We start from the raw sequence: 13,214 nt of genomic DNA, 5'->3' as shown, positions 1-13,214 counted from the left end.
CCCCTCCAGGCGAGCCCTGTAAGTGGCCTTTGTCAGAGCTGCCCAGGGTGCGTGTCTCAGCCGAGGCTACTCACATCCCCTCTCTCCCCCAGGCCCGTGGTCCGTATCTGTCACCCCTGCCCAGACTCCCGTCGGCGGCCCGACCCCAGTCATCAGGCCCCTGGTCGAGATGAGTGAGCTGCGCCAGCCTGAGGCAGACCTTCAGGCCCCAGTCCAGGCCCAGGGCCCGGTGGAGGCGCAGCTGTTCGGGGCTGCGGGGGAGGAGGCCGCATCCCCCTCGTCCTCCTCCTCCCCCGTCGCCCCCTCCTTCTCCGCCTATGCCGAGTCCTTGCCCCAGGAGGCACTTACTGTGCTGAAGTCTGACCTGGTGGAATTCCTGCTCCTCAAGTATCGCACCAAGGAGCCGATCTGCAAGGCGGAGATGCTGAATATGGTCCTCCGTGACCATCGGGACCACTTCCCCGTGGTCTTCAGCCGAGCTTGCGAGTGCATGCAGCTGGTGTTTGGCGTGGACGTGAAGGAGGTGGACCCCCGCGAGTGCACCTACGTCCTGGTCCCCGCCCTGGGCCTCGCCTACGATGGGATGCTGAGTGACGGGCAGAGCATGCCCAAGCCCGGCCTCCTGGTGTTGCTCCTGGGCCTGATCCTCCTGGAGGACGACTTTGTTGCCCCTGAGGAGGAGGTGTGGGGAGCACCTAGCAAGGTGGGTGTGTGTGCCGGGAGGGAGCACTACATCTATGGGGAGCCCAGGGAGCTCCTCACCAAAGTGTGGGTGCAGGAGGGCTACCTGGAGTACCGGCAGGTGCCCCACTGTGACCCCGCCCGCTACGAGTTCCTGTGGGGTCCCCGGGCCCATGCGGAGACCAGCAAGTGGCAGGTCCTGGAGTATCTGCTCAGGGCCAGTGGATGGGATCCCAGGTCCTTCCCATCCCTGTGTGCAGAGGGTGTGAGCGATGACGCAGAGGGGGCCTGAGCCAGAGCAGCAGCCAGGCTCCTTCCAGGCCCACGTCCAGCAGCTTCTCCCGTGGGGCAGGAAGGGAGGCTGATCCTTCGCTCGGAGTTTGAAGAGGGAGCGGTCAGCCTTCTAAGTAGTGAGGGCCCGGGCCTGTCGGGGGAACCCGGTGTGCAGCATCTTTGGGTTCCTGTTGTGTATGTTGACATGGAAGTTCATCTCTGTTTTCTTTAGGAATTTGTTAAATATTGTTCATTTTAAAAGAAGGCTTAATAAGCTTCGGTATCTAAGTTTATGAATGACATTGATCACACATGTATTTACACTAATTGTGTTCAACGACAAGAGTTTTGCTATTGTGTAAAGCAAACTGTAAGATTCCCATGTTATTTTGTGATCCTGAACAAGATAACATGGCATTGGAATATGAATCTCTTGGAAATAAAAAAGAACTTTCTTTTTTTTTTTTTTTTTTAAAGATTTCTTTATTGATTGATTGATTGCTATGTTGGGTCTTAGTTTCTGTGCTAGGGCTTTCTCTAGTTGTGGCAAGCGGGGGCCACTCTTCATCGCGGTGCGCGGGCCTCTCACTATCGTGGCCTCTCTTGTTGCGGAGCACAGGCTCCAGACGCGCAGGCTCAGTAGTTGTGGCTCACGGGCCCAGTTGCTCCGCGGCATGTGGGATCTTCCCAGACCAGGGCTTGAACCCGTGTCCCCTGCATTAGCAGGCAGATTCTCAACCAGTGCGCCACCAGGGAAGCCAAAAAAAGAACTTTCGAATACAATTGATGAGGTCAAGAAAAAGAGAAATAAAAGTACAAGTTAGTTAATTCTTACTTCTTGTGCCTTCTCATCTGTCATTTTCCAAAACTAATATGCATACATATATGTATATGTAAATATCAGATTAGCATGGTTTACTTAAGAAATAGCTGAAAATTAATCTGAGTCAATAAGGCCCCTGCTCACTGGCTTGTTTATTCCGCAGACCTTCACGGAGCCTCTGCTCTCTGGAAGGGCCTGTGTTAGTAGCGGGAATGCTAGGAAAAGCAGGACACACCCACACCTAGAGTGATGGTCTAGGAGCCGCAGTCACATGAGGAACGTGGTGAGACGTCCCCTAAAAGTCCCACAGAACAAGTCAACATGGGACGAGGCGGTGGGGCTCCAGGAGCGGGCCCTGGAGGGTAAGTGCCCCGAGCCAGCGCAGTTTGGGCCTTTGGGAAGTGGGGCTTCCTTCTGTGGGAGGTGATGGTGATGAAGCTGGGTGGTGGCAGCAGCAGGCGTGTAGAGGGCATCTTAGGGGTGAGAAGAAAATCTGAAATGGGACATGCAAATTAGAAGTTCCTCTTCTGTCGTGGATAAATCTTCTGGGGCAGGAAGAGAAGGTGCACTTTGGGCAGAGACCCTCAGAGTCCTGGTTATTCTGCCTGCGCCTGAATACGCTCAACATCTTCCAAATGGGGAGGGGTGAGTGGAGTTTGGTTTGGCTCACAATTTACTCAGCCTTGGGGTATACAGTTGAAGCAGCTTTGGTAACCACCCCCGAATTGTTGGTAGGATTTTAATGGGGAGTCTTCTTTGAAAGTGGCTGCTGGACACTTAAACTGATGGATCAGCTTTCCTAGGTGGTCAGACCCCAAAGCCTTAGATGAGGAATGGTCATAGAAACCATGGCGGCAAAAACACCGAGTGAAGCTGAATTCCACACATCTCAGAATCCTCCTTGGAGGTGAAGGATGGCTCCTGTGGATATCCTAGCGGGATGTTACCAAGGAAACTAACTAGCCCTCCTCCCACAGTCTGGTGTCTGGTCCTTGCCCCACAGGAAGGTCGTGGCTGTCCGGGTGCCCAAGGGCACCCGTGCAGGTGCTCAGGCACGTTCCATCGTGTGGCGGCAGCTGAGACTCCCAGGCTGAGATGTGTCCTTGCATGAGGAGGAAGGGGCACATCCTCAGCCTGCTGAGACTACGGGCTTGATTGCAGAGGGAAGGGCAGGAGGTGCTCTGGAGGGAATAGGGGGAGCCCTCCCTGTTGACATTCACAAGAGCCTTGGAAAGTAAATGGGATCTTGTATTAGAAAGTACCCGTCACAGAGTAGTGACTAGAAGTAGTTGCAGGTTCAAGGCACATTTGGCTTTGTCGGAAGCTCCTTCACCTAATGAACGGAATTTTTTTCAACGCAAAGTTATAGCAGCTGCTTTTTGTTGAGCACCTAGTACACAGCATTGCAGGGGAGAGACTCACTCCAAGTCCTGGCCCATATGTTGTCGTCCTCTGCTTCCTGGCAGCTGCCTGCAGGGAATCTGGGATCCTTTATGTAAACCTACAAATATTTTTAAATAAGATGGTGTTTAAATCACTGTTTTAAATACAAAGACAGAAGAAACTTTCCACTTAAATAAAAATAATACATTGGTGTGGAAAAATTGTGGATTGTGGGCAGTGCAGAAGGTGTCCTAGGGGTGGTACATCCAGAGGGACCCAGGAGGGGCCGAGATCCCTGGGAGCAGGGGGCAGGGATGCAGCCTAGGAGCCTGGAGCTGAGCTGCAAGCGAGAACCCCATGAGGACCCTGCACTCCTCTCACCACTGGCCTCCTTCCGGGGACAAGCCTTCTGTCCCCTTCCCTTCCCCACGTGGTAGGGCCTGGCCAGGTGGAGAGCAGACTCGGGGATGGGGAACTGGCACCTGAGCCTCTCGGGAGAGGAGCACACAGTGCCCAGGTGGGAACCGCGGCTTATAGGTCAGGAGGACCCTTATCGTGTCTCCTGGGGAAAGCATTCTCACTTTGGGAACCATAGGTCCTGCCAGCCCTGTCAATAGGGCACCAGTAGCCACATGAGGCTGCTGTTGAGTACTGACACGTGGTTAGTGTGTCCCAGGGCCTGGACTTCTACTTTAAAACACCTTAAAGTTAAATGTCAATAGCTAGATGTGCCTAATGGCTGGACAGCCCAGGTGTGGAACTACAGACCCTAAACTTGGGGGACAGGAAGCACAGCTTCCCGTGTGGGCCAGTGGGAGTGACGGCAAATGGGGTCACTCTACCCTCTGGTTCAAGGACCACGTATCCCATCTAGTGGTAGAACAACGACGACAGATGTCGATTGTGTCTGATAACCTGGAGGATGACACCCCATCATCATGGGCTCTCATCTCCAAACGTACACCTCCTGTGTGCTTTGTCGAGGCCATTCCACTGCTCCAGAAGACCCGCAGCTTCGGGAAGGTGTGGGCTGACATTGTGGCTTTGCGTCTCACGGCCACGTGCCCTCCGAACCCCTCGCTTGCTGTACGAGTCCCGGGTGGTCCTGTGAAATATCCTGTGTCAGTCCATCCTGCCTTCTCTAAGCCCTCAGTTAGTGGCACCAGACGAGGCACCGTAAGAAGGAAAGTCAAGCCCACATCTAGAATGTGTGATACGCATTGCAGTCAAGATGACCCTCTCCCCCTTCAAGGATGGAAGTGAGATGTTGTAATCAACTAACCATAAGTGGTCCATTGATTTCCTTTAGGAATGGTACAACATTGAGGATTCTGCCTTAGTCTCTGTGATAAACATAATATAGTACTCGTATATCTATCTATCTACATATATATCTAACTACCATATAGAGACGAAACCACAACAAGATGGGTAGGACGATCAGACTCATGGTATAGTCAAGACCCATATCTTTGGGTGGGCAACAGAGAAACGGTAGGATAGTTACCATTGCAGATATTCTCCCCCAGAAGCGAGGGGTCTGAGCCCCACACTGGGCACCTTAGCCTGGAGGTCATGCACCGGGACCGCATGCTCAGAGAACATTTGGCTTTTAAGGTGAGCGAGTCTTACTTTCACGAGAGCCAGACAGCGGTAGGAAGTAGAAACTCCCCTCTTAAAGTACGCACACCAAATCTCACCTGCTCCAAGACCCTGTGCAGAAGCAGTAATTTGAAAGAGTCTCCGTCAGACCCACCTGCTCATCACAGATAGCCTCCTGCGGAGGAGGTAAGTGGCTGGAGCTGACCCTGGGGCATGGATACTGGTGGCAGCCATGTGGAGGCGCTCGTTGTAGCACAAGGACGCTCCTGCTGGCAAGTGCCATTTTGGAGGCCTCCCTCTAGCTTATTGGCAAGGGGACTCAGCCATGCCCACCAGCCTGTTGGCCTCAGGACTGGGAAGCCTCAGGCCAAGCCGCTAGGTGAGCATGGGCACAGCTCCACCACCAGCAGGCCAGCTGCTTTAGGACCCTCTGAGCCCCAGCCTACCAGGACCTGGCCTGCCACCAGAGCGCCCAGGAGGTTGCTCCAGCCACCTGTGTGGGCGAACAAGCCCCGGGACCCTCCGCCCTGCAGCCAGCTGTCCAGACCCTGCCCCATCCACCAGCAGGCCGACACCAACTTCAGCAACCCCAGGGCTCGGCAGCCAGAGACCCTGGGCCCAGGTCTGCCTACCAGCCGGCTGGCACCTCTTCCAGCACGCCAGCCTCTGTAACCAGAGACCCCAGGAAACAGCTCCATCCACCAGTGGTCTGACACTAGCCCCAGGATCGGGCTGTATGCACCAGGGAGCAGGAACCAGCCCCAGGACCACTGTAGCCCTGCAGCCTGCCATGTCAGATCTAAGCCCACCCCCCAGCAGGCCAGCAGCAGACCTGGGACCCCCTAGGCCCTGGATTTCCAGACCAGCAGGCCAACACCTGCTTCAGGGCACCCTGGACCCCGCCACCAGCTATGTCACGAAAGAGCCCCAGCCAACAGCAGGCTGACACTAGATTTGAGAACCCTTGGCCCTGTAACCCCCCATCCCAGAACACTGCTCCACCCACCAGTGGGCCAGCACCAGGCCTGGGACCAGCCAGGTCTCAGCAGCCAGACACCTCCTGCCCCAGCCCCGGCCACCAGTGATCAGCAGCCTCTGCACAAGGCAAGGCCCGGCAACCAAGCAGACCAGGGGCCAGCCATGCCTACCAGGCTGCCCACGCCAGTCAGCCTGCCACAGCAGAAGGGACCACGCGGTGCCCATAGGGGGGCAACACGAGAGCACAGAGCTCTGGTGACAAAAGGGCAGTGGACTGCTGGGATGCATAGGTCGTCTCCTTCAAGACACCACTCCTCCTAGACCAAGAGATATAACCAGCCTGCCAAATACAGAAGAGTAAAAAGAGAGAATTAGGGAAAATGGGGGTGGGGGGAGAGAGGAATATGGTCCAAATGAAGGAATAAGATAAAACCCCAGAAGAAGGACCAAGTGAAATGGAGAAAGCAATCTACACAATAAAGAGTGCAAGGTAATGATCATAAAGATGCTGAGAGAATTTGGGAGAAGAATGGATAAACACAGCGAGACGCTTAACAAAGTGTTAGAAAATATAACAAAGAGCCATACAGAGCTGAAGAATACAAGAGCTGAAATGAAAAATACACTAGAAGGTACCAAGAGCATATTAGATGATGCCGAGGAACACGTCACCCAGCTGGAAGGCAGAGTAGTGGAAATCACTCAAGCTGAACAGATAAAAGAAAAAAGAATTTTAAAAAATGAGGACAGTTTAAGAGACCTCTGAGACAACATCCAACACACTAACAGTTGCATTATAGGGGTCCCAGAAGGAGAAGAGAGAGAGAAAGGGTCAGAGAACATAATGGAACATGAAATAGCTGAAAATTTGCCTATCCTGGGAAAGGAAACAGACATCCAGGTCCAGGAAGCAGCCAGAGTCCCAAGCAGGATCAACCCACAGAGGACCACATCCAGACCCACTGTAATTCAAATGTCCAAAATTAAAGATAAAGAGGGAATATTAAAGCATCAAGGGAAAAGCAATAAGTTACTGACAAGGGAAATTCCATTAGGCCATCAGCTGCCTTCTCAGCAGAAATGCTGCAGGCCAAAGGGAGTGGCACCATATTTCAAAAATGCTGAAAGGAAAAAACCTACATCCAAGAATGCTCTACCCCGAAAGCCTATTGTTCACATGTGAAGGAGTGATCAAAAGTTCTGCAGAAAAGCACAACTAAAGGAGTGCAGCACCATGAAACCAGCTTTTCAAGAAATTTTAAAGGGACTTCTCGAAGTTGTAAAGAAAAGGCCACAGTTGGAAATATGAAAATTACGAGGGAAAATGTCATTGTTCAAACAAATGTACAGTAAACGTAGAGGAAGCGTGCAGGAAGGGCACATGACAGAAGTAGTAAAATCATCTGTATCCCCAAAAAGTAGATGAGGGATATGCAAAGCAAAAGGATATATGATATCCAAACCGTTAAGCATGGGGGAGGAAGTACAAGGCAGTGTTGTGAAAAATGCACTTGAATTTAAGAAATCAGCAACTTAAAATAACCATATGTACAGAAACTATATATATATATATATATATATATACACACACACACACACACCCCATACGTACATACACATATATAAACATACAGCATGTATATATACGCTTGTGTATGTATGCATACATATATCCACACATATTTAAACATACAGTAATGTGAAATGTTAGAAGCATTCTTGTGAGGGACAAGTCCTAGAAATATTTTATCACCTCTAACTTTTGAAGCTGCACTGCAATAGGAAGCCAGAGCTATGGATCTCAAAATAAAGAAGAAATACGTAAACGGAGAAGAACTAGTATTTCGTGTTACCACATGATCAACTATCTCGCAAATTCAAAGGAAGGTGCCCATGGAATACTCAAATGAATAAGGGACTTCAGAAAAATAGAGGATGGAAGGTCACCACCGCCAAATCAAGAGCCTTGCCGTGCAAGAGCAATAACTATTTAGAACATGTATTAGAAAATGCCTCATTTTAAAACGGCAATAAATTTTAAAAGTTACCTAAGAAGACGCCTAACAAATATGTAGACAAGGTCTTTATGGAGACATTATACAAGTTTACTGGAAGACTCAGGTTCAAGGGTTCCTAAATAAAAAAGCAGCATAGCATACCCAATGATGGGAAACGGTATACGGCGACCATGTCGATCCTCCTTGTTTATAGATTTACAGAATTAGTGCTATAACTTTATCTGCCAAGACGACAGTCAGTTTTGAGCTTCTGTCTTCTGTTCCCATGATAAATCCTAGAAAACTATAGGAGGGAGAATGAAAGAAACTATATCTATCTATATGTAGATATAGAATATATCTATATAGATATAGATATATAGATAGAAAACAGATATATAGATATAGACGGAAATAAAATGTATCTCCCACCTTGGCTCCTGAGGGGAGCCAAAATGAGGAGCAGCGGGAGGACTGCGGGGCTCCTGGGACCCAGATCACGGTTGGAAGGTGGGTTGTCCCTGCCTTCAGCCCTGGGAGGCCCTAGGGCGGCATGAGCACACGTCCGGACTTCAACATCCGGGTTCCACAGAGACTGGGGACTTGTGGTGAGGGGTGGCACCTCAGGTGGGCAGATGAGAAGCCTAGGGCCTAGCAGGACAGAAACGGAGGACCCTGAGGGAAGACTGACGGGACCCTGGACCCCAGAACAAAGTCGGCCCTGGAAGGCCAAAGTGTGAGATGAGCTCTTGCAGCACTTCCTGACATCCTGGACTCAGAAAGGCTGGGGAAGGGGTGTAAGGGGCGGGGTCTCAGAGAGGCTGGGGAGGGGGCATAAGGGGTGGGGTCTCAGGCGGGCACAGGAGAGAATCCCAGGTCCTGCGAGGAGTCAAGGTGAGGGCCCTGAGGGAGGACTGAGGGGAAGCTAGGCCCCAGAACAGAGTGGGCCCTGGGAGGCCATAGGGCAGGATGAGCACGTGCAGCACTTCCTGACATCCGGGTCTCAGAGAGGCTGGGGAGGGGGTGTAAGGGGCGGGGTCTCAGAGACGCTGGGGAGGGGGTGTAAGGGGCGGAGACTCAGAGAGGTTGGGGAGGGGGCATAAGGGGTGGGGTCTCAGGCGGGCACAGGAGAGAATCCCAGGTCCTGCGAGGAGTCAAGGTGAGGGTCCTGAGGGAGGACTGAGGGGAACCTGGACCCCAGAACAGACTTGGCCGTTGGAGGCCACAGGGCGGGATGAGCACGTGCAGCACTTCCTGACATCCGGGTCTCAGAGTCGCTGGGGAGGGGGTGTTATGGGCGGGGTCTCAGAGAGGCTGGGGAGGGGGCGTAAGGGCCGAGGTGTCTGGTGGGCAAGGGAGAGAATCCCAGGTCCTGCGTGGAGTCAAGGTGAGAGCACTGAGGGAGGACTGAGGGGAACCTGGACCCCAGAACAGACTTGGCCGTTGGAGGCCATAGGGTGGGATGAGCACGTGCAGCACCTCCTGACATCCGGGTCTCAGAGACGCTGGGGAGGGTGTGTAAGGGGCGTGGTCTCAGAGAGGCTGGGGAGGGGCATAAGGGGTGGGGTGTCTGGCGGGCACGGGAGAGAATCCCAGGTCCTGCGTGGAGTCAAGGTGAGAGCATTGAGGGAGGACTGAGGGGAAGCTAGGCCCCAGAACAGAGTGGGCCCTGGGAGGCCACAGGGCGGGATGAGCACGTGCGGCACTTCCTGTCATCCGGGTCTCAGAGACGCTGGGGACGGGGTGAAAGGGGCGGTGACTCAGAGAGGTTTGGGAGGGGGCATAAGGGGTGGGGTCTCAGGCGGGCACGGGAGAGAATCCCAGGTCCTGCGAGGAGTCAAGGTGAGGGCCCTGAGGGAGGACTGAGGGGAACATGGACCCCAGACCAGAGTGGGCCCTGGGAGGCCACAGGGCGGGATGAGCACGTGCGGCACTTCCTGACATCCGGGTCTCAGAGAGACTGGGGTCCTGGGATCAGAGGCGGGGCCTCCGCTGGGGGGAGGGGAGAATCCCAGGTCCTACCGTGAGTCAAGGTGAGGACCCTGAGGGAGGGCTGAGGGGACACTGGACCCGAGAACGTGGGTGGGGTGTGGTGTGTCCTGGAGAAATCCGTCCCCGCCCTCCGCTGTGGAAGCCCTGTGGCGTGATGAGCAGGTGGCAGCCTACCCTGACTTCCTCATCCGGGTCCCACAGAGACTGGGCGCCTGGTATGAGTGGCGGGGTCACAGGGGGGCAGCGGGGAGAGTCACGTGAGCCCACAGTGAGAGTGAGCACCCTGAGGGAGCGCTTAGGGGATCCCACTGAACCCCGCCCCTGCTGCCAGGCCTGGGAGGCCCTGGGTGGGAAGAGCACACGAGGTGTGTCCCAACTTCTGCATCCGGGACTTAGAGAGGATGGGGAGCTGGTGTGAGCAGCAGCGTCTCTGGATGAAGACGGACCAGCCCAGGACCTGCAGGGACATTAGTTGGAGACCCTGAGGGAGGGTCGGCACTTGGACTCCAGAACCCTGGGGCCTCTCTCCGCCCCTGCTGTGCCCCTGGGTCCTGGGCTTTTGGCTCCAGGTGCCGCCCCCGAAGGGCAGCCTTGCAGGTTGGACCCGGTGAGGGTCTGGGTTGAGGGATCAGGAGGCTCAGGCCCGGGGGTGTGGGGAGGGCCTGGGTCTGAGGCGCCCCAGGATGAGCCAGGGAGGGAAAGGCCCGATCCGCCCTCGTGGAGAGCTGTAGCTCCCCAACCCCCTGAGAGCAGTGACCCCAGGGGCCCGGCTGTCCCCTGTCCCCCGCGGGAGCCCGGGCAGGGAGGCCAGGGTGACGCGCCTTCCTGCTGCCCCGTGCTTGGGGGCTGCTGAGCGGCTCAGGCTTCAGGGGGAATCGGTCAGCAGGGCCAGGCTCCACGGGAATAGGGCCGAGGGTCCTGGGCCCGGACTGAGAACGCAGCCTTCCAGAACAGAGGGGGCCCTGCGTGGGGGCGGGGCAGCATGCTGGGGAGGGGGGACCCGGCATGGGAGGATGGCATCGGGGCATCTAGGGAGCACATCTGCTCAGCAGCGGGAGGAGCCCCGGAGCCGCCAGGAGTCAAGGTGAAGACCCTGAGGGAGGGGTGAGGAGACCACACCCTCACCACAAAGAGGGGGCCCACAGGAATCCCTCCTGCCAGCCCTGGAAACCCCCGTGGGGCCCGCACGCCAGCCTCCTCATCCAGACGGCTGGTCTCGGCCAGGGGGCCTCGCGCCATGGGACTGGCCTCAGGCCCTGGCAGTGGGCATCGTGAGCACTGGGGAGACCCCTCCTCACAGAGTACTTGGAGCCCAGCCGGCCCTGCCCCTTTTGTCAGCCGTGGGTGTCCCAGAATAGGTGGGTACACTGCCCCTCACTTCCTCTTCTGGTGTCTTATGCAGGTGAGTCACAGTCAGCAGAGGGAGCTGTCCCAGGCCCTGCAGGGTGTCAAGGTGGAGACTGAGCCGACCGCCATCGTCCCAGCACAGATGGACCCCACGGCGTTTGCTTGTCCCTTGTGAGCCCTGTTAGCCCCTGGGCACCATGGCCAGATGTGGAGGTCCTCCCTTCCTGCTTTTCAGTGCAGGGAATGTGTCTTGAGAATTTTGCCTCAGGACAGCAGACAGAGGGCCCAGGCCCTGCCAGGGGGAAGGGGAGGCCCTGCCCTGAGTGAGCACACAGGGGGCCACCCACGCCAGGACACTGGGAACCTCACAGAGTCCGGCCCACCCCTCCTACCAGCACCGAGGGGCCCAGGGCTGTGCCACAATCTACACCCGACGTGCGCCCTCCATTCCTCTTACAGGGGCTCCAGGAACCGGGAGGCGAAGGCCCAGGTCTGAGGCACGTGTCCTCAGGCCACAGAGCAGAGGAGGCCCAGGCAGCGCCAGGAGTCAAGGTGAGGTGCGCGCCCTGAGTGTGCACCCAGGGGCTCCCCGTCCCAGAACAGAGGGGACCCCACAAGGCCCAAGTCACCGCACCTCCCCACAGCCCTCTCAGCCCCGGTCGGTACCTGGGGCTGCGCTGGCTGCACCCTGAGGGGCCACCTCGCTTCCTTCTTCAGGTTGGCAGGGGACAGGCCGCCCAGGAGGAGCGCCCCTGTGAGGCCCGAGGGCACCCCTCCAGGCGAGCCCTGTAAGTGGCCTTCGTCAGAGCTGCCCAGGGTGCGTGTCTCAGCCGAGGCTACTCACATCCCCTCTCTCCCCCAGGCCCGTGGTCCCCACCTGTCACCCCTGCCCAGACTCCCGTCGGCGGCCCGACCCCAGTCATCAGGCCCCTGGTCGAGATGAGTGAGCTGCGCCAGCCTGAGGCAGACCTTCAGGCCCCAGTCCAGGCCCAGGGCCCGGTGGAGGCGCAGCTGTTCGGGGCTGAGGGGGAGGAGGCCGCATCCCCCTCGCCCTCCTCCTCCTCCTCCTCCTACCCTGTCCTGTTCCAGGTCACCCTGGAGGAGGGGACTGATGCTGGGGAACCCAGTCCCCCCCAGAGCCCCTCCCCTACTGCCATGGCCGCCACTCCGTGGAGCCAATCTGAAGACGATGACTCCAGCAGCCAAGACGAGGAGGGGCCGAGCACCTGGCATGACCAGGAAGATGTGGATCCCTTGCACTTAGACCCACTACCACTGAAGGTGGCTGACCTGGTGGCATTCCTGCTCCTCAAGTATCGCACCAAGGAGCTGACCTCCAAGGCGGAGATGCTGAATATCGTCTTCAGAGACCACTGGGACCAGTTCCCCGTGGTCTTCAGCGAAGCTTGCGAGTGCATGCAGCTGGTGTTTGGCGTGGACGTGAAGGAGGTGGACCCCCACGAGCGCACCTACGTCCTGGTCCCCACCCTGGGCCTCACCTGTGATGCAGTGCTGAGCGATGGGCAGAGCATGCCCAAGGCCGGCCTCCTGGTGATGCTCCTGGGCCTGATCTCCCTGTACGGTGACCGCGCCCCTGAGGCGGAGGTCTGGGGATTGCTTGGCAACAAGGGGCTGTGTGCTGGCAGGCAGCACTGCATCCATGGTGAGGTCAGGGAGGTGCTCACCAAAGTGTGGGTGCAGGAGGGCTACCTGGAGTTCCGTCAGGTGCCCCACAGCGACCCCGCCCGCTACGAGTTCCTGTGGGGTCCCCGGGCCCACGCGGAGGCCAGCAAGTGGCAGGTCCTGGAGTATCTGCTCAGGGCCAGTGGATGGGATCCCAGGTCCTTCCCATCCCTGTGTGCAGAGGCTGTGAGCGATGAGGAAGAGGGGGCCTGAGCCAGAGCAGCAGCCAGGCTCCTTCCAGGCCCACGTCCAGCAGCTTCTCCCGTGGGGCAGGAAGGGAGGCTGATCCTTCGCTCGGAGTTTGAAGAGGGAGCGGTCAGCCTTCTAAGTAGTGAGGGCCCGGGCCTGTCGGGGGAACCCGGTGTGCAGCATCTTTGGGTTCCTGTTGTGTATGTTGACATGGAAGTTCATCTCTGTTTTCTTTAGGAATTTGTCAAATATTGTTCCATTTAAAA

At 56.3% G+C, this 13,214-nt stretch overlaps 2 protein-coding genes across 2 annotated transcripts; both read left to right on the top strand.

The window, feature by feature from the left end:
- Window positions 1–169: 169 nt before the first annotated feature.
- Window positions 170–973, top strand: LOC137757418 (melanoma-associated antigen 10-like). Its single transcript, XM_068534111.1, has one exon. The coding sequence runs from the start codon at window positions 170–172 to the stop codon at window positions 971–973; it is 804 nt and encodes a 267-aa protein (XP_068390212.1).
- Window positions 974–12,015: 11,042 nt separating this feature from the next.
- On the top strand, window positions 12,016–12,972 carry LOC137757453 (melanoma-associated antigen 10-like). Its single transcript, XM_068534141.1, has 2 exons — window positions 12,016–12,153; window positions 12,316–12,972. The coding sequence occupies exons 1-2, from the start codon at window positions 12,016–12,018 to the stop codon at window positions 12,970–12,972; spliced, it is 795 nt and encodes a 264-aa protein (XP_068390242.1).
- Window positions 12,973–13,214: the final 242 nt, after the last annotated feature.

Source organism: Eschrichtius robustus, chromosome X (assembly GCF_028021215.1).
Source record: "Eschrichtius robustus isolate mEscRob2 chromosome X, mEscRob2.pri, whole genome shotgun sequence".
NCBI classification, from domain to species: Eukaryota; Metazoa; Chordata; class Mammalia; order Artiodactyla; family Eschrichtiidae; genus Eschrichtius; species Eschrichtius robustus.
This window is presented reverse-complemented; position numbering and strand designations above follow the sequence as displayed.